The sequence below is a fragment of the Sphaeramia orbicularis genome, chromosome 1 (genome assembly GCF_902148855.1).
Source record: "Sphaeramia orbicularis chromosome 1, fSphaOr1.1, whole genome shotgun sequence".
In the NCBI taxonomy this organism is placed as follows: Eukaryota; Metazoa; Chordata; class Actinopteri; order Kurtiformes; family Apogonidae; genus Sphaeramia; species Sphaeramia orbicularis.
This window is the reverse complement of record NC_043957.1, coordinates 59,078,951-59,099,143: the sequence shown is the minus strand read 5'-3', so window position 1 is coordinate 59,099,143 and position 20,193 is coordinate 59,078,951. Positions and strand designations below refer to the sequence as shown.

General features: G+C 38.0%; 1 protein-coding gene across 1 annotated transcript; it reads right to left on the bottom strand.

The window, feature by feature from the left end:
- Positions 1 to 7,899: 7,899 nt before the first annotated feature.
- On the bottom strand, positions 7,900 to 19,484 carry LOC115425751 (beta-crystallin A1-like). Its single transcript, XM_030143496.1, has 6 exons — positions 19,436 to 19,484; positions 17,713 to 17,789; positions 14,596 to 14,714; positions 12,126 to 12,267; positions 9,725 to 9,867; positions 7,900 to 8,110 (listed from the first exon to the last, which is right to left on the bottom strand). Exons 2-6 carry the CDS (start codon positions 17,785 to 17,787, stop codon positions 7,963 to 7,965), a joined length of 627 nt encoding a protein of 208 aa, XP_029999356.1. The 5' UTR covers positions 17,788 to 17,789; positions 19,436 to 19,484; the 3' UTR covers positions 7,900 to 7,962.
- Between the last annotated feature and the right edge of the window lie 709 nt (positions 19,485 to 20,193).

The window sequence follows — 20,193 nt, the reverse complement described above, 5'->3', positions numbered from 1 at the left end:
TATGGCATAATATTGTTAAAATTGCAATTATTTTTGTAAAGAATCGTCAGGTTGTTCATATTTGTTTATGTTAGGTTCAAGTGCAGGTCATACATGTAGAACTTTTCACTAAGGAATTTTGCTTTTTTCACTCAAAAACAGAGAGAAAACTTTGGAGTTGACTTTATTTATCAGTTTTTTTCCTATTATTTATATTATTTTACTGGTTCGGCCCACTTTAGATCACATCAGGCTGCATGTGGCCCCTGAACTAAACTGAGTTTAACAGCCCTGGGTTAGAGTTAAGGCAACGACACACCAAATGGACTACTGATGTGAGCACACGCTCTGCACTTGTGTGAAACATAGTGTCTCCATAACAGCAGGTGGCGCTAATCTGTATTGTGGCCCAAAAAAATGAAAAATCGGAAATGACAGAACATCTGTGTAGACCAAAGCCCAGAGCTCACTGTCGTCTGTCATAGTTGTCAGAGTTCAGTCGTCCAGAAGGGTCGGTGTTGTACTCGTTGAACGGATGGATCGTAATAAGAACATACTGGGCGACACAGTGGTGCAGTGGACAGACCTGGAGCCTCACAGACAGAAGGTCCTGGGTTCCATTCCAGCACCAGTCCAAGGGGGTGGGACCTTTAGTCCATGGGGGTGGGACCTTTCTGTGTGGAGTTTGCATGTTCTCCTCATGTCTGCGTGGGTACTCTGGCTCCTCCCACCATCCAAACACATGCACTGATAGGTTAATGCAGGGTTCTCAAACTCATGTCAGTCCAGTTCCACATTCAGCCCAGTTTGATCTGCAGTGGGCCGGACCAGTCAAATAACACCAGTGAAAAAAGTAAAATTACATTATGATCAGGTTTACATCTACAAAGTTTCCTTAAAAATCTGAATAACATGAACAACTTGAAATGTCTTAAGAAAAACAAGTGCAGTTTTACCAATATTCTGCCTCAGTTTATCAGTTTATCATTTACACGTGTGCGTTACAATCACACTAAACATTTAGTAACAGGCAGAATATTGGTACAATTACATTTACTTTTCTTAGGACAGTTCTGTTTGTTCATATTTGTTCAGGTTATTCACATTTTTTTTGTCAAAGTATAATTTGGTAATGGAAACATTTTCCTGTAATTTTACTTTTTTATACCAAAAACACAGAGAAAATTTGTTGTTGTCATCATTTACAGGTTATTCTGATCATGTTTGACTGGTTCTGACCCACTGGAAGTCTAATTGGACTGTATGTGTGTGTATGTGGAACCTGAACTAAAATGATTTTAACACCATTGATTGTTAATATCTAAAGTGTAATTTTTGCATTTCACAAATTCATCCCGCGGGCCGGACTGGACCCTTTGGTGGGCCGGATGTGGCCCCCGGGCCGCATGTTTGACACCTGTGGGTTAATTGGTTAATCCAAATCCTCCATAGGTGTGAATGTGACAGTGTTTGTTTGTCTCTATATGTTCAGTCTGTCATGAACTGGTCACATGTCCAGGGTGAACCCCGCCTTCACCCCTATGTAGCTGGGATAGGCTCCGCCCCCGAGACCCTCGTGAGGATAAAGCAGGTTCAGAAAATAAATGAATCATGTGCAAACATGGAAAGGAATGGCAATAAAAATGAACCTTCAACAATATTTTTATACTTTTTGGCAGAAAGTAGCTTCACACACACTGACCAATGTTCTAATAGTTTTGGATTTTTCATTCTAGTTTAGTTTTATTTAGTTTTGACTTTTTTTCTCTAATTCAATTCGTTTAAATTCGTTTTTAGAGCAGGTTTGCTAGTTTTTATTAGTTTTCATTTTTTTCTAAATGCTTAGTTGTAGTTCAGTTGTAGTTCAGTTGTAGTTTAGTTGTAGTTCAGTTGTAGTTCAGTTGTAGTTCAGTTGTAGTTCAGTTGTAGTTCAGTTGTAGTTCAGTGGTCTCTTTTCTCTTCTTCTCTGTGCTCTTATTCAAATCAATCCCAGACAGGACTCTGCTGCTTTAGTCTCCATGTTTCCAGGTAGAGTGGGGACCAGAAGACGACTGGAAACCACAAGTGAACACAAGTGACGGAGCAAAAAGTGTCGTATGGAGACAGCACAGAAAACTGAGAGAGCAAAATAAATCGATTTTGTATCAATCTGACATTGACGAAGACGAAAACGAAGGGAATTTGATCCATAATTTTTACCCATTTTAGTTAGTTTTGTAAACACACAATACAGTTTCCGTTAGTTATGTTTGTTTTTTTTAATTATAGTTTTTATTTATTTCAGTTGACGAAAATGTTTTTACAATTCTAGTTTTCGTCATTTCGTTAGTTTTCGTTAACGATAATAAACTTGGCACTGACTAATGACGGGCTGAAACATTTGTAGTATTTGGACAGATAATGAGACACAGTTAGATCCTTATTTAATCCTTTTTTACGGATTCCAAAAGACAGAACAGAACTGGGAAAGAAAGCTTTTAAATGTTCTGCTGCCACTGCCTGGAAGAACCGACAGAAGGACATTAACCTGAACCAACTGCTCTGGTTTAAAGTAAAGTCAGTTTAATTCAGTGGGAAAAGGACAAATGTGGGTGTAGATGTTTTTTCTAATTTGTTTAAATTGGGTTCAGCTTTGAGATGCTTTTAAGGAACATTGTTGTTATATTTTTAGTACCTTTTAAAATACTGGTGGTGTTTTATATGTATGTTCTGATCAGTTTGAAGCTTGTTTTCAGTTCTGACTTCCATTGTTTCTTTGTAACTTCTGCTGCTGTCTGTTCCAGGACACTGTGGAAAAGGAGATTTTTAATGTCAGTGAGCTTTTTTCTCCTGGTTAAATAAAAGTTATGATAAAACAAACAAACAAACAAACAAGTCCTTATAGAAAACACCATTTCACATGTTTGGATCATGGTTTAGAGCTGCACACCGCTGACAGTGTCCACAGGAGTATCAGTATGTATTCCTACCCCACAGTTATTAAGCCTCCTCTTATGCTTGGACATAATTCATTGTTTAGAGTCTAAACATAAATGATTGGTAAGCATTTTTTTTTTTTTTTTTTTGGCATAATTTTTTATGAGTTCTGAGTAATTCCACCTGAAATCACTGGGTTTGACAGAATGTTCCTGTCTGACCATCTCCTATTTGCTTCATAATTTAAATCTAAATATAAAAACACAGACAGCTGGAATGTTGATGTAAGTGGAGCGTCAGTGGTCTTCAGGATCCCTGCACATGTTCATGCAGAAACACTGTAGAACAGGCCTGTAGAACTCATGTTAGTTCAGTTCCACAGTCAAACTAATATGAGCTAAAGTGGGACGCACCAGTAAAATAATACAAATAATAGGATAAGAACTTTTAAGTGAAAAAAGTAAATTCCGTTATGAGAATGTTTAAATCTACAAACTGTACTTGAACATAACATGAACAAATATGAACAACCTGAAAATTCTTAAGTAAAATAAGTGCAATGTTAACAATATTACGCCTTAGTTTATCATTTATAAATGTGAAACACAACTTACAGATCACAGTGGATCTACAAAACATTTAATAACAGGGAGAATATTTTTAAAATTCCCCATACGTCTATGAAGACATTTCAGGTTATTCAGATTTTTTGCAAAAGGCTAGTCTGCATATGTCAACATTTTTGTGAGATTTAACTTTTTTTAACACTAAAACAAAGAGAAAAAAAATTGTGTTTTTCCACTTTTTATAGGTTATTATGATAGTATTTTAGTGGTCTGATCCACTGTAGATTGAAGTGACCTAAAATGATTCAAACATCTTTGATCGTTAATATTTTCAGTGTGATTTTTGCATTTCACTAATTCATCCCCTGGGCCAGATTGGATCCTTTGGTGGGCCAGATTTGGCCCCGGGACACATGTTTGACACCTGTGCTCTAGAATTACACTCCAATCATATAATATTTATACATATACGAAATATATGAGCAATATGTGTGACATATAGATGTAAATTTATTTTTTAAATTATTTTTAATACCTTATAAATCAGAAAATGTCATGTCTTGTATGAAAATAGTCACTATGGTAGAAGTCCAACCAGAGGAACACAGACCAGAACAGGAGCGCTGTGGTCTGGGTCAGCGTGGACACACTAACACTCACAAACACACAAACATTTACATTGTACATGTCATAAATATGTCACTGTGGATCTTCTACAGATGTTAAACATGTCTTGTATCTTAGAACAAAACATTTCATGCATCTGTCATGAATAACATATTGAACTCCACATTTGACCCATATTTGTTAGAACGTTCCATTTTCTATTCTTACTATAAACTACTGCTGCCGCTGTCATCAGGTTCCAGCAGAGCCACTGTCAGTCCAGGCCAAGACACAACAGGACACCTTCAGATCATATGTCAGACACCTGACAGCCTTTTAGTTTTCCAGTGCTCACATTGACTTGAATACCAGTCAACACCAGTGGGAAAACAAACAACCTCCGTCAAAGTTCCAACCTTCTTTTACTCCTGACTCCATTTTAACATCACAAATTTCTGCCAACCCCAGACATTCAAAACAGAGACTTTTTTTTGCTAAAATGTATTTGTTTTTGATCCTGAAATAGTTTGATCTACTATGTTGCAAATAAATGTTTATTTTAGATGACATTTAGTCTATATAATGTATATGATTATGGACGGAGGCAGAAAAGCCAGGTGTAGATTACTGCACACAGAGGATTTTTGGAGCATGTTCAAAAACTCCACAAAACATTATAAATCAACCTGAAATTCACCAGAGTGTTTATTATGTCATTTAGAACATCCTAAATCACATTTTAAACATTTTTGGAATAATGTCTAAAATGTCCATTTTTGGATGTCATACTATTATATATATTATAGGAGAAAATAAAAAGGCATCCAAACACCAGATGTTGTGGTTTATAATGGGGGGGGGGGGGTATATTCTATCTCTATAATTCTATGGGTTCAGGTAGTGAACAGCATAAACTCTGTTGGTTTCCAGTGTTGCGCTGAACTCCCACTCATCACATCCAGCTGATTTAATCACAGATCTTTTTTTAGTGGAACATGTAAGTGTGTTTCTGCTGCTGCTGTTCTAACCACAGCCTTCTAAACCATGTGACGTAGGAGCGGGAATATTTCATTCCACTTGTGACGTTTCAGCCAGAGTATGTCAGACAGCTGATGTGTGGTTGTTAATTCATGGACTTGTACTAATTAAAACAGTGTGCACACCCAAGCACAAACACAGCTGATTTCTCTGACAGGTTCTCTGGGGGGTGGGGGTGGGGGTGGGGGTGGGGCGTATGCTGACAGTTACACATTTTATATTAAGCAGGTGATGAAAAGTAAAACTCAGATTACCATGGAAGCTTCAAAGTTTGAACTGAGGAAAGAGGAGCAGGTTTGACATCAGATGGAGTGACGCAGGTTCTGTACGCAACTAAACTATTCTGAAGTTCAATTATTCAAACGAATGTGACACTTTTCAGGCTGACTTTAACTTTCATCTGTTTACTGTTTAAAACGAACCTTTGTTTTGTGTGGTTTGATCTGAAGCAGGAAATCAGATGTTGAATGGATTAGAAATACAGGCCTTGTACTCAATGGACGGTGTTATACATGTATATATATATATACATATATACATATATACATATATATATATATATATATATATATATATATATATATATATATATATATATATATATATATATATATATATTCCACAGTGAACCTGTTCAGGTGTATGCCTTTGGACAGTGGGAAGACACTGGAGAACCTGTAGAGAACCCACATAGACACCGGGAGAACATGCAGAGTTCCAGGACTGTCCAGAACTGGGTTAGAGTCCAGGACCGTCCTGTCAGGTGGCTGTGTGTCTGCAGGAGTTCCTCTGGGGAACAGTGCTCCCTCCGTTCCTTTTCACCTTTAAATCTCAGATGTTACACACAACACCAACAGCTGTCATGACTCAGTCATTGTTGGTCCACAAGGGGGTACCAGAGATCCCAGTGGGGATGTCAGATTTGTCTGCATTGAGTTTACAAGTTGTGAAAAATATATATTTGTGCATGTTCAAGAAAAAAATACTTCCAAGGAACAAAGGTTAGGAACCACTGCACTGCATCAGACCATGGACCATGGAGGATCTGACCAGAACCTTCAGGTCCAGGCTAATAAACCCACAGTGGATGAAAGAGTCTTTATCTTTATGCTGCACATTTTTGTACTTTTATTCTGTTGTTGCTTTGACCATTGAATTTCCCCGTTATGAGATCAATAAAGTCTAATGGAATCGAACTGACAGTATAAGTGTGTTATTATCATTATTAGCTAGAAAACTAGCCTGTTTGTAGATGAATCACTCACAGGAGGGCTGGTAAGATCCAGCCTAATGGCGGAAGAAACCCCAGTGAGTGAGCTTGGGGGGGGGGGGGGGGGGTTCTAACAGCATGTTAGAACATAGTAGTGTCTGTTGGTGGACGTGGCAGAAGAACACCCACAGCCGTAGGAAGAGGATCAGGTTTGTGGTGGTCTGATCAGACTTTACTCAGGTGAAGGTGCAGAGCCCCCCTACCCCTAACCCCCACCCCCACCCCTGACCCCCCCCCAGTGGTGACTTGGCTGTAGTGTCAGTCCACAGTCTGTCATCCCTCATGGGTACAGGAGGGTTTACTACCAACATCTGCACCAAATATTTCATCCCGTTAATAAAATGGAATGTTTGGAACATTCCCTGACTGTCACATCTGACCTGAACCCAGATCCTGTTGTCACGGTCCAGAGTTCAGTCTGAAGTGGTCTGAAGTTCCATTCCACATACACTGCATGCACTAGTTTTTTATGTGACTTCGACTTCAGTGAAACCCACCTGTACTAATGTACGATCAGTTTTTGTCTTTTATCGATGTCTGCATCCTTTTATTTTCCTGCTCAGCTCTGAACACATAGACCAGGGGTGTCAAACATGCGGCCCGGGGGCTAAATGCTTCCCACCAAAGGTTCCAATCTGGCCTATAGGATGAATTTGTGAAATGCAAAAATTACACTAAGATATTAACAGTCAGTCCTTTTACTTTCGGGCCCACATAAAGCCCTACTTTAGTCTGAAGTGGGTCAGGTCAGTAAAATACTACCATAAAAACCTACAAATAATGACAATTCCAAAATGTTCCGGTTTTTGTGTAAAAAAGTGAAATTACATGAAAATGTGTAAATTTACAAACTAGCCTTTCACAAAAAATATGAAAAACTATAAATATCCTAAGAGAAGTAAGTGCAATATTACTAATATTCTGCCATTTACTAAAATATTTTGTGTACTTGCAGATCCATTGTGATCTGTAAGTTGTGATGCACATTTACAAATGATTAGCAGAGGCAGAATATAGATAAAATTGCACTTATTCTTCTTCATAAATGTCGATTTTTTTCATGGTTGTTTGTGTTATTCACATTTTTAAAAGGATAGTTTATAGATGTAATTGTTTCCATAATGTAATTTACTTTATTCATTATAAAACACATTGAAATGTTTGGAGTTGGCATTATTTATATATGATTATGTTATTAATGTACTGGTCTGGCCCTCTGCAGATCATATTGGGAGGATATGGAACTGAACTAAAATGAGTGTGACAGCTCTGACACTGACAGTATTTATGGATGAACTGATCAATAATCTGTCCATTATTCTCTACGTACTTAAATTCACACAAAAACTTCCACTGGGACATTTCATTCAGTGAATCAGGTATTTATTTGGTTTCTACTAAAACAAGAACAGTAGGAGTGTTCCAGCCAAACGGATGTGAGCTGAACTGTAGAGGTAGCTGCTCTGGTCCTGACGGCTCGTATGGTGGGTTCGGGTTAGACCGCTACTGACGCCCTGAGCTCATAAACCCAGAAGGGAGGCGTTCCCGGCCTGATGCCCGTCCATCCGTCCTCCGGTGGGGTCGGCCTCAGTGCCTGATGCGTCTGATGGACTGGATCTTGGGGGTCTGGCAGTGGGAGCCCCAGTTCCTCCAGTGCTGGTAGTCTCCGCTGTGTCTCTCACACTCCATGATGTACTGCTGGCCTCTGTAGCCGGGGTATTCATAGCACACGAAGCTGGAAAAGGACACAACAACAACCACAGCCTTCAGCCCGACCCACTGACAAACAGCAGCAGCAGCAGCAGTGTGGTTCCACTCAGGATAGAACTGAGTGGAACTGGATCAAACACTATCTGATGACTTAGTCCTTTTACAGTCATACACTGTAAAAAACAAAAACAAAACAGTATTATATCAGCAGCAGGGGTGGCGAAAAAATACTGTTAAATAATGGAAAATAATCATCTCATAAAAATACAGTAATTTTCCATAATTAAAATACAGTTTTTTTGCCCTAACTTTACATGAGATTTTGCATATTTTTTTTGACTTTTTAATGTTTAATAAAGAATATTTACATGTATTAAAACAATCCAATTACCTATAAATAAATAAATATCTATCTATCTATCTATCTATCTATCTATCTATCTATCTATCTATCTATCTATCTATCTATCTATCTATCTATCTATCTATCTATCTATCTATCTATCTATCTATCTATCTATCTATCTATCTATCTATCTATCTAAATAATTTTCAGTCAGACTCAGTTGTCCAATCCACTGATACAAACTGTATTTGGACAGTTTATCAGTGCTTATACATGTTATACATTCACAAAAATACATTTATTCAACATTTTTGTTGTGAAACCTCCTGTAATTACACAAGATATTTGTCAATTCAAAAACAAGTCTGGTTAAACTTAAAGAACAAATACTTCAGTAGCAGTTGTCAGTAATTTTATCTCGTTTTATTATTTTTTTTACAATATTAAACTTTAAATTAACAGTGTAATCTCATTAATAGAAAAGAAAATTTGTGAAATTACAATGAATTACAATGTATTTTAACTGTATTTTTCTGTGAAAAAAGAAAAAAATTAATTTAAAAAATGGAATTTTTTTGTTTATTCAGTTTTTTCATGTTATTTTCCATTTGACATGTAAAATCAGTCTATTTTTGTCATTTCATTGATATTTTCCTGTATCTTAAAAATACTGGAAAAATCTATAAAATAAACAGTGAAAATTCTGTTAAATTACAGATTTTTTTAGTCAAGTCCTAGGTTTCCATAAAACAAATGATGTTAAGAAAACTGTATGGGAGGAGGAGTCTGAAGTTCCACAAGATCCACAGCAGAGTGGGAAACTTTAAGTGTAAAGTTCTAACCGATGTGAAACAGGAAGTGTGAAAAGGATAATCTGGGCTGGTCAAAGAGAAAAATGAGTGACTACATCCAAAAGTAGGACATACTAAACCTGAGTGATCACAGGTATTATAATTAGATATTAAGTCATAATCATCACTCACTATGTCATAATTATCAGATACTAAGTCAGAATTATTAATTAAGATAATAAATCATGATAATGAGACACTAATGTGTGATTATGAGAAAAGTAGTTTCTTTTTTTGGCAGTGGGTTAGGGTTAGGGGTTATTAGGGTTAACGGGAAACCCTGGTTATGATGATGATGATGATGATGATTATTATTATTATTATTATTATTATTATGGAACTGTGTGACTCCATAAAGAACATGTGACTTGGATTTAGTTCTGTTGGTTGGTGTTAAAGTGGCAGTGGAAGGTGTTAGGGTTAGGGTTAGGGTAATACTTACGCTCCACACTGCACATGCATGGATCCCACCTCTGGTCTGAACCAGCCCATGGCCTGAAGGGACGGGTAGTCGTCACACACCTCAGAACAACGACCCATGAAGTTCTCCCTCTCAAAGATCATCATACGGCTGCTGTGGTGAGACTGGGGAGGGAAGGGGAAGGTTAATGCAAAGTCTGTCACACAGATGTAGAGCCTGACCCTGACCCTGACCCTGACCCTGACCCAGACCCTAACCCTGACCCTGACCCTGACCCTAACCCAAACCCTAACCCTGACCCTGACCCTGACCCTGACCCTGACCCTAACCCTGACCCTGACCCTAACCCAAACCCTAACCCTGACCCTAACCCTGACCCTAACCCTGACCCTGACCCTGACCCTAACCCTAACCCTGACCCTGACCCTAACCCTGACCCTGACCCTGACCCTGACCCTAACCCTGACCCTGACCCTGACCCTGACCCTGACCCTGACCCTAACCCTGACCCTGACCCTGACCCTAACCCTGACCCTGACCCTGACCCTGACCCTGACCCTAACCCTGGCACGAATTGTTTTGGGTTGCCCTTACAGAACTAATAGAACCACAATGCACAACAGTTGGACATGGTTAACTGTAAAATCTAGATTGAAATATTCTTTATTATCATTTATTCGTAACATTATTGCAACACAAACTCCAGACATTATTCACAGAAAACTGTCATTTTTTGCTGATCAACATAATTATTGTTCAAGACAAACCAGTGAACCACGGTGTGCTCTGCCATCAGGAAGAACACATCAGTTACAGAGAACTGGTTTTTATGGGGCCATGGTTACATGGAATGGATTGCCAGGGTTTTTGTTGTTGGAAAATAATAGAAAATGTTTTCAAAAGAAATTAAAACTTTTTTTGTTTACACAACAGGCATGAAATGGAATGAGTATTGTTAATATTTAAAGATGTCTGATGATTTGTATCAGACGGCTATTGTTTGGTGAAGAAGTACGAATGTATAGTACTTATTTTTTTTGTTTATTTATTTTTATTCCACTGGGCTGTTGTATATGTCCTGTTTATGTGTGAATGGTGTAAGATTAATGTAAAATAATTTAAATTGTAATGTAATGTAGAGGAGACCCCAGGAAGAATAGCAACTGAATCATCAGTTGCTAATGGGGGTCTGAATAAATGAAATGAAAATAATCCTAACCCTGACCCTAACCCTGACCCCATGACCAGACGTCAAGTGGGTCCAGTTTTGGATTTGTCAGATAGACTCAGAGGGACTCAGAGGGACTCAGATGGACTCAGATGGACTCAGATGGACTTAGATGGACTTAGATGGACTATATCACGGCTCTCAAACTCCTGTTCTTTCAGGTTCCACATTCAGTCTGATTTGATCTGCAGTGGACCCAACCAGAAAAATAAGAACAGGATAAACTATAAATAATGTCAACTGCAAATTTTTGTCTTTGTTTTAGCGCAAAAACCACCATTAAATTGTGAAAATACTTACTTTTATGAACTATCCAAACAAAAAAGATGTGAATAACCCGAAAAAACTGAAATTTCTTAAGAAAAATACATACAAATTTAACAATATTCTTCCTCCACTTCTCATTAGTCCATGTGCATTCTGGATCAGATCTACAAAGACACTAAACACTGAGGAACAGGAAGAAAAGAGTTCAAACTGGACTGAATTTAATACAGACATTTCAGGTTGGACACATTTGTTCAGGTTAGTCACATTTTATTGTTTCAGGATAGTTTGGAAATGGAAAGATTTTCATAACTGAATGTGATTTTTTGCACTAAAACAAAGACAAACATTTGCAGTTGTCATTATTTACAGACATAATGTAATATTTTTTTCCCATCAAACCCAGTAGTAAATCTGCAGTCCTTCTTTTGTGTGGGTTCTTCTGATGTTATTATTGGACTGTAGATCAGATTGGTCTGGATGTGGAACCACAACTAAAATGACTTCCACAGCCTGGACTGTGGAATTTATACACTGTGTAAATTCATCCCAGGGGTCGGACTGGAACCTTTCGGGGGGGGGGGGGGGGGCCTATACCATTACCCTTATTGCATAACTGTCTAACTGGGTTAGGGTCAGGGTCAGGGTCTTCTGTGTAACTCTACTAACTCTGCTGCTTCAGTTTCATCATTGACTGTGACCTGATAAATACATGACTTCTTGTGCTTTAAGACCAAAGATACGGTGAAAAATAATCATCCGAACTTAAACCGCTTTCTAAAACTGTCCTTTTCATGAACTTTTTGAAGCCCCCCCTTGTACGGTGGAGGTCTTTTTCTTTTCATTTGTCCTTTCCTGTTTTTTCCAGTTTTGTCAGTGGTCGGATGGTGTGCAGTTTTTCGGCCTGGTTTTAGTCCTGATACTCACAGCGCAGTAGATGGGCCTGAAGGACATGAAGCGCTCGGTGTGGTAGGACAGGGCTCCGCAGTAGGCCTCCCAGTTGGGATACTCGCCACGCTCCAGGATGAACTGTTGGCCCTGGAAGTCATGGTGCTCAAAGCCCACCCACCTGGAAGCAGAGTCAGCACAGAGGGTTAGGGGTAGGGGTAGGGGTAGGGGTAGGGACCTTAACCCTAGGGTCAGGATGAGTTAGGGTTAGGGTACATCCAGTCCAAATGGAAGAGTGTCACAATTTTTTCTGCATTTTTGAAGGTTTCGTCACAAGAACAACTCTAGCCTTCTCGAAGCTATTTTGGACATAAATCCACATTCCAAAGGGACAATTCGCAAAATATACGCTGTGATCAATTCCTCTAATCTGGAACCCTTGGCATATGTTCAAAGAAAATGGGAGAAAGAAATGGCCACAGAATTTTCTGAAGATATATGGCAATCTATACTTCACAACATTCAGTCATCCTCAATCTGTTTCAGACAGAGTCATTCAGTTCAAGGTGGTTCACAGACTGCACTGGTCCAAAGTGAAGTGGACTAAAATTTAATGGGACCTGATTCCTACTTGTGATCGTTGTGAAGCTGAACCGGCCACTGTCTCATATGTTCTGTTTTGGTTCAAAACTGAAAAACTTTTGTCAGTCTATATTTACATTTCTTTCTGATAGAACAGGGTCTCATACTGAACCTGAGGCAACAATTGAAATTTGGCTTTCCATCACATTCTTTAAACCAAAAATCTAATTGCCTTCACCGCTCTTCTAGCTCACAGACTAATACTATTAAAATGGAACGATAAACAACCTCCAACATTTAACTCTTGGTTTCTGGGTCTTTTACATCATTTAACTTTGGAAAAAATCAGATATTCTATAAGAGGATGTGCCGATAAGTTTTTCAGTACCTGGAACCTGTTCTGAATCACATAAAACAGGTCGATCCTTCACCTATTCCAGAGGAGTCTGATTAATACGAGTCTGTGACGAATATCTGTGTTCCTTATTTATTTATTTATTTATTATTATTATGGTCAATTACATATATATATATATATTTTTTTTTTTTTTGGTGCAACAGGGTGGGAATGTTCATGGGTTTGGGCAAAAATTTACAAAAAACAATGACTGTATTATGCTTTTCTGGGGGGGGCAGTATGTGCCAAATGATTTATACTGTTGTGATGTACAACAGTAGTCGTTAACGTACCCACACACAACAATGTCACTTGTGCCCCCCCCCCCCCCCCCCCCCCCAAGACAGTGTCCCCCATCAATTGAGAACCTCTGCTCTACATCAACAATGTTCGCTCGGATCAGTATATGCAAGGCCCCCGCATCGATATCAGCATTGGAACTGAAAAAGTCAAATGGGTGCATCCCAAATCGAAACAAGCTGAAAACACTTACAGTCTAGGGCTGCGTATCAGCAAGAATCTGGTGATATGATACAAATCATAATACTAGGATCACAATACGATATATCACAATACATCACAATACAGTTAAAAAGGCCATTTTTTGTTTGTTTCTTTTTTTAAATGATTATTTCCTGGAAGAACTGAATTCCATCAGAAATCTGCCCAAATCCTAAACACATTTGTATTTGATCCCAACAGGATCTAATGTTCTATCACCAAATGTTCCAACTGTGTTCAAACTGAAATTCTGTTTTCCAGACATTCCAGTTTCAGATCCTGTTCAAATGTTCAGATTCTATTAGTTCACAACGAACATCAGAACAGGATTTGAGTTCAATCCAACAAAGGAACCAACATCTGCCTCTCAGACAGAAAAAAATGCTTTTAAGATGCTTCAAAGAACCAGTATTTAAGAAAACAGAGTTAAATAATGAGGGTGAGGGTCAAGGTTAGGGTCAGGGTGAGGGTCAGGGTGAGGGTCAGGGTGAAGGTGAAGGTCAGGGTGAGGGTGAGGGTCTGGGTGAGGGTGAGGGTCAGGGTGAGGGTCAGGGTCAGGGTGAGGGTCAGGGTGAGGGTCAGGGTGAGGGTGAGGGTCAGGGTGAGGGTCAGGGTGAGGGTGAGGGTCAGGGTGAGGGTGAGGGTGAGGGTGAGGGTCAGGGTCAGGGTGAGGGTCAGGGTCAGGGTCAGGGTCAGGGTGAGGGTGAGGGTCAGGGTGAGGGTCAGGGTGAGGGTCAGGGTCAGGGTCAGGGTGAGGGTGAGGGTCGGGGTCAGGGTCAGGGTGAGGGTCAGGGTCAGGGTCAGGGTGAGGGTGAGGGTCAGGGTGAGGGTCAGGGTCAGGGGGTTTTCATCAGTTACAGAGCTCTTCACCTGCCCAGGAAATAGTTCCTTATTTTATCAAACAAAGGACACCACAGGTAAAGCTGACCACACACACACACACACACACCTACACACACTTGCGCGTGCACACACACACACACACACACACGCACACACACACACACACATACAGGCTGTGTGACTCACGCTCCACTCTCCACTCGGATGGAGCGGATGTTGTCCATTCCACAGTCGTGGATGTTGCAGCATTCACAGGTGAACTCCATACACTTGCCCTGGAAATGCTCCTGCTCGAACACAGTCACCTGTACGGGGGGGTGGGGGGTGGGGGGTGGGGTAAACACATGTACTGCATCAGTGAAGGGAGACCATGGAACACTAATGACACCACATCCAGCTAACACCATCATGTCCCCACCTTTGTGTTCATGTCACATAGAAGGTGTTCTGCAAACGAACCATGAAGGACACCTCAGATAAAAGGCCCATTCATCCAACAGAGCATTAGCCTTCTACAAGTGTTCAGTGAGTATTTACGACAGCTGACAGACGGACAAAGGCATGTGGGTTAGGGTTAGAGTTAGGCTAGGGCTCACACTGGCTCTGAGTCTGGCATTTGAACAGATGGATGGCAGGACTGGTAGGCTGAGCTGAAGTCCTACATATTTAAAAGTTTTACTGTCAGTAGGGCTGGAAGAAAACATCAGTTCTGCAATAGATTGAGATATTTCATTTCACAACACTGTATCGATATCAAAAAGTACTGTATCAATGTTTTTAGGTATTTATTCAAATGCAGATCTGGCGGAAGTTCATTTTTGTTTTTTGTTTTTCTTGCGTTGGTTTTCTTCTTTGGCCAAAGATGAGTTCAGGAGGATGATGGAAGAGGCAAAGATCACACCCAGGACAACATTTAGTGAATCTGCAGTGAAACATGGATGAGACCCCAATTTAAGACCACCGAGAAGCTCTGTATGTGTGGAACAAACTACCAGAAAATATCAGGTCTGATATCTGAGAGTCTGAGTTCTGTTCAGTCCAGGTTCCAGACTCACCTGTTCACTGCTGCCGCTGACTACAAGGCTTTTGACTTTTTTAATTTTAGATTCTCTTTCCAAACTCTGCACTGTAACTCTTACTTTAATATGTGTGTGTTTTTATATTTCTGGGTTTTATGTGTTGTTTTCTTACTTGCTGTTTTTAATCATCTTTTATATGTTTCTTTTATAATGTTTTAAATGTGTTTCTTTTTCCCTGTCATTGTATTTCAGTGTCCTGTGTGAAGCACCTTGAATTGCCTGGTTGCTGAAATGTGCAATACAAATACAATTGCCTTGCCTTTATTGTTTCTATCTTATTTATTATTATTTAACACTGTTTTCTTAAATATTGGTTATCTGAATCCTCCTAAAAGCACTTTTTTTTCTGTCTGAGAGGCAGATGTTCGTCCCTTTGTTTGGATTGAACTCAACTCCTGTTCTGATGTTCGTTGTGAACTAATAGAATCTGAACATTTGAACAGGATCTGAAACTGGAATGTCTGTAAAACTGAATTTCAGTTTGAACATTTGGTGATAGAACATTAGATCCTGTTGGGATCAAATACAAATGTGTTTAGTATTTGTGCAGATTTCTGCTGGAATTCAATTCTTCCAGGAAATAATCTTTAAAAAAAAAGAAACAAACCAATTAAAAAAATGGCCTTTTTAACAGTATTGTGATATATCATGATATATCGTATGGTGATCCTAGTATTAGGATTTGTATCGTATCACCAGATTCTTGCCGATACGCAGCCCTAGTCACTGGTGAGAGGCAGGTCTTTTTACGTCCTGTTTGAACTGACATCATTTACATATATATTATTACGCAGTGGTCACGGTACTGTGGTGCCAAATATGGGCGTGTCTGTTTCCACAGAGCCAATCAGATGTTTTCATTTGTCCTGGTCCAATCAGCAGTAAGGACATGTTGTTGTCCCAGATCCAATCATGGACACTGTTCCATGAACTCATTGTCCTCTTGTGTCCACAGCACTGTGCTCATATATGGAGTATACCCCCCCCCCCCAATCCTAACCCTGTTTAATTCCTGTTGATCCATTAATTCTGTCGATCCATGTCAATAATTGGTGTCAAATACAGTTCTTCGTCTTTTCATGGTCACCAGATATGACCATATTGGGACGTTCAGAGGCTCCGTAGTTACCATGGAAACACCATCATCTTCTCCAACATTGCTTCTCCAGTCAAACCCATGCAGTTGGATCAGTGCCAGTGGATGGACACACTGGGGTTATGTTCAGTTCAGGACAGACTGGACTGAAAAACACACTGTGTATTCAGTTGGATCTGTTTCTGATTTTATAATCTTTGAATTTACTCTGAGCTTTTCTTAACATCTACATAATCAGTTAATTAAGTATTGGACAATACATGATTTTCACTGAAAAAAGGCAAAATACAGAAGATAATGTTACAATAAATGGTGGTAAAACATTTAAGAAATGTTAAATCCACAGAAAAATGAATTTGGGAACAGTCACAGAAGTAGCACTGGGCCTTTAAGGGTTAAACATGTGTTCCTCTGTATTATACATCCAGCTCTACATGTATTCTTTGATAAAGACACTGGACAATATCAGCCACTTAATCTGCTATTTCCTGCTCCATCCTGTTATAAAAGTCTTTCAGACTCACTGTCTGTTAACCTCTGATATTGGACAAATTTTAGCTTTAGCAAAAAAAACTTGTGATTTTCACATTGCACTTGTTGGCCTGAATACAGTTTCGGTCCTATTTTCATTAAAGACTCAGCCTCATAATGTTCATACGCACTAGGGATGCAACGATTACTGGTATAACAATAAACCGCGGTAAAATCACAGACAGTTAGTATTAGCGTTTAAATTCTAATTCTCGTGATAACTGTGTTTGATTAACGCACTTTTAGGGGAAAAAACCTTATGTAAAGATCTGCTTTTATGTCAAATATTTGAGTATAGTTTGAGTTTATTACAATTTTAATTTTCTATACCTAATATTTGGAACCGATATTCACTTTTAAAGTCTGTGAAAAGGTTCGTTAAACATCTGTGTGTTATTTATGCCATAAATTATATAATTTTTCAAATTGGATTTTACATTTTTTGTGTTTTTTGTCTTTTTATGTTTTTATTGTAGGTTAAAGGGAAAAAATAACAGACAGATGATATAGATGAAGTTGTGCTGAAAAAACAGATCACACACACACTACAGTCGTGTGTGTGTGTGTGTGTGTGTGTGTGTGTGTGTGTGTGTTCACCTTAAAGAAGGGCGCTGTTCCCATCCCAGGGAAGAACATGGAAGAGTTCATGTGGCTTTTATTGATTCGATTCATGTCTTGAATGGAAGAGGGAGAGAAAAGAAAAAAACAGGACAACTGTTCAGAAAATACTCATGTAAATATAAACACCAACAAAAGAACTGTTTATGTACACTGTAAAAAAAATCTGTAATTTAACAGAATTTTCACTGTTTATTTTACAGATTTTTCCTGTATTTTTAAGATACAGGAAAATATCAATGACAAAATGACAAAAGCAGACTGATTTTACATGTCAAATGTAAAATAACATGAAAAAACTGTAACTGTGAATAACCAGAAAATTTTAATTTTTTAAAAGAAATATTTTTTTTCACAGAAAAATACAATTAAAATACATTTGCAAATGTATCATATTTTCACAAACATTTATTTTCTATTTATGAGATTAAACTGTTAATTTAAAGTTTAATACTGAAAAATAAATAAATAAATAAATAAATAAATAAAACCAGATAAAATTACTGACAATTAACCATAAAAGAAGTATTTGTTCTGTCAGTTTAACCAGACTTGTTTGTTAATTGACAGATATCTTGTGTAATTACAGGAGATTTCACAACAAAAATGTTGAATAACTGTATTTTTGTGAATATATATATACATATATATATATATATATATATATATATATATATATATATATATATAGGTAATTTGATTGTTTTAAAGCACAGGTGTCAAACATGTGCCCCTGGGTCCAAATCCAGGCCGCCAAAGGATCCAATCTGGGCCATAGGATGAATTTATGAAATACAAAAATTACACTGAAGATATGAACAAGCGAGGATGACAGACTCAGTTTAATTCAGATTCCACATACAGACCAATTAGATCTGTAGTAGGTCCGAACCAGTCAAATACTATCATATTAAACCTATAAATAATGAAAACAGCAAATTTTCTCTTTGGTTTATTTAGTGTAAAAAAGTAAAATTACATGAAAATGTTATTAAAAAGCTGTTATTCTACAAAAAATGTGAAAAACCTGAAATGACTTCAGACAAATAAATGTAGTTTTACCAATATTCTGCCTGTTATTAAATGTTTGGTGTATTTGTAATTGTAATGTCAGTTGTAATGCCCATGTGTACATGATAAACTGAGGCAGAATATTGTTAACATTGCAGTTGTTTTTCGTAAGACGTTTCCAGTTGTTCATGTTATTCCGATTTTTGTAGATTTTTACATTGTCATAATTTAATTTTTAACTTTTTTCACAGTTATTATTGTACTGGTTCGGCCCACTTCAGTTCATATTGGGCTGAATGTGGAACTGAACTAACAGGAGTTTGACAGCCCTGTTTTAATACATGGAAATATTCTTGATTAAACATTAAAAAGTAAAAAAAAAAAAAAAAAAAATTCTCATGTAAAGTTAGGGCAAAAAACTGTATTTGAATTATGGAAAATTACCGTATTTTTATGAGATGGTTATTTTCTGTTATTTAACAGTATTTTTTTTTTTTTTTACAGTGTACATGTGAAGTTGAAGAGAGTTTGAAAAAGTTCCTCTTCTGGTTAAACTTTCCCTCTGAACATGAACACACACACACACACACACACACACACACACACACATGTTCACTCAGTCTCCATCCGTTCATCCGTTCATCCTTTCATCCTGTAAAAACCACCTGGGACACTGGTTTTCTCCTCTTACCTGGATGATGGTCCTGCTCCTCACGCACCAAATCTTCTCTGCGTGGAATTTGGTCTCATTCTGGCGCTTCCGTTTTATACCGGCGTCCACGCGACAGCCTCGTGCCTGCGCGCGTGCTCGCCGTGGCCCCCTTCACAAGCGTGGAGGTCAGAGGTGAAGCGCGAGAGAGTTAGTGGTAGACACTTCCGGTCAGACTGTCAAAATAAACGTCTATGAAACGAATTTGAATGGAAATGGAACTCAGAATAATGTTATGTATAAATAAAAAAAAAAAAAGAGACAGAGAAAAAATGTATAGACAGGTTAAATATACACTGTGAAAACAAAACAAAACAAAACAAAACAAAAACAGTATTATTCCAGCAGCGGGGGTGCCGAAAAAAAAAAAAATACTGTTAAATAACGGAAAATAACCATCTCATAAAAATACAGTAATTTTCCATAATTCAAATACAGTTTTTTGTCCTAACTTTACATGAGATTTTGCTTTTTTTTTTTCTTTTTTTTTTAACTTTTTAATGTTTAATAAAGAATATTTACATGTATTAAAACAATCCAATTCCCTATATATATATATATATATATATATATATATATATATATATATATATATATATATATATATATATATAATTTTCAGTGAGACTCAGTTGTCCAATCCACTGATAAAAACTGTATTTGGACAGTTTATCAGTGCTTATACATGTTATACATTCACAAAAATACATTTATTCAACATTTTTCTTGTGAAACCTCCT

Coding starts and splice junctions, on each gene's coding strand:
- LOC115425751 (XM_030143496.1), bottom strand. CDS start 17,787: ATGAATCGAATCAATAAAAGCCACATGAACTCTTCCATGTTCTTCCCT. Junction 14,715..17,712: donor GAACAGCGCCCTTCTTTAAG/GTGAACACACAC, acceptor CCCCCCGTACAG/GTGACTGTGTTCGAGCAGGA. Junction 12,268..14,595: donor ATCCGAGTGGAGAGTGGAGC/GTGAGTCACACA, acceptor CTCTGCTTCCAG/GTGGGTGGGCTTTGAGCACC.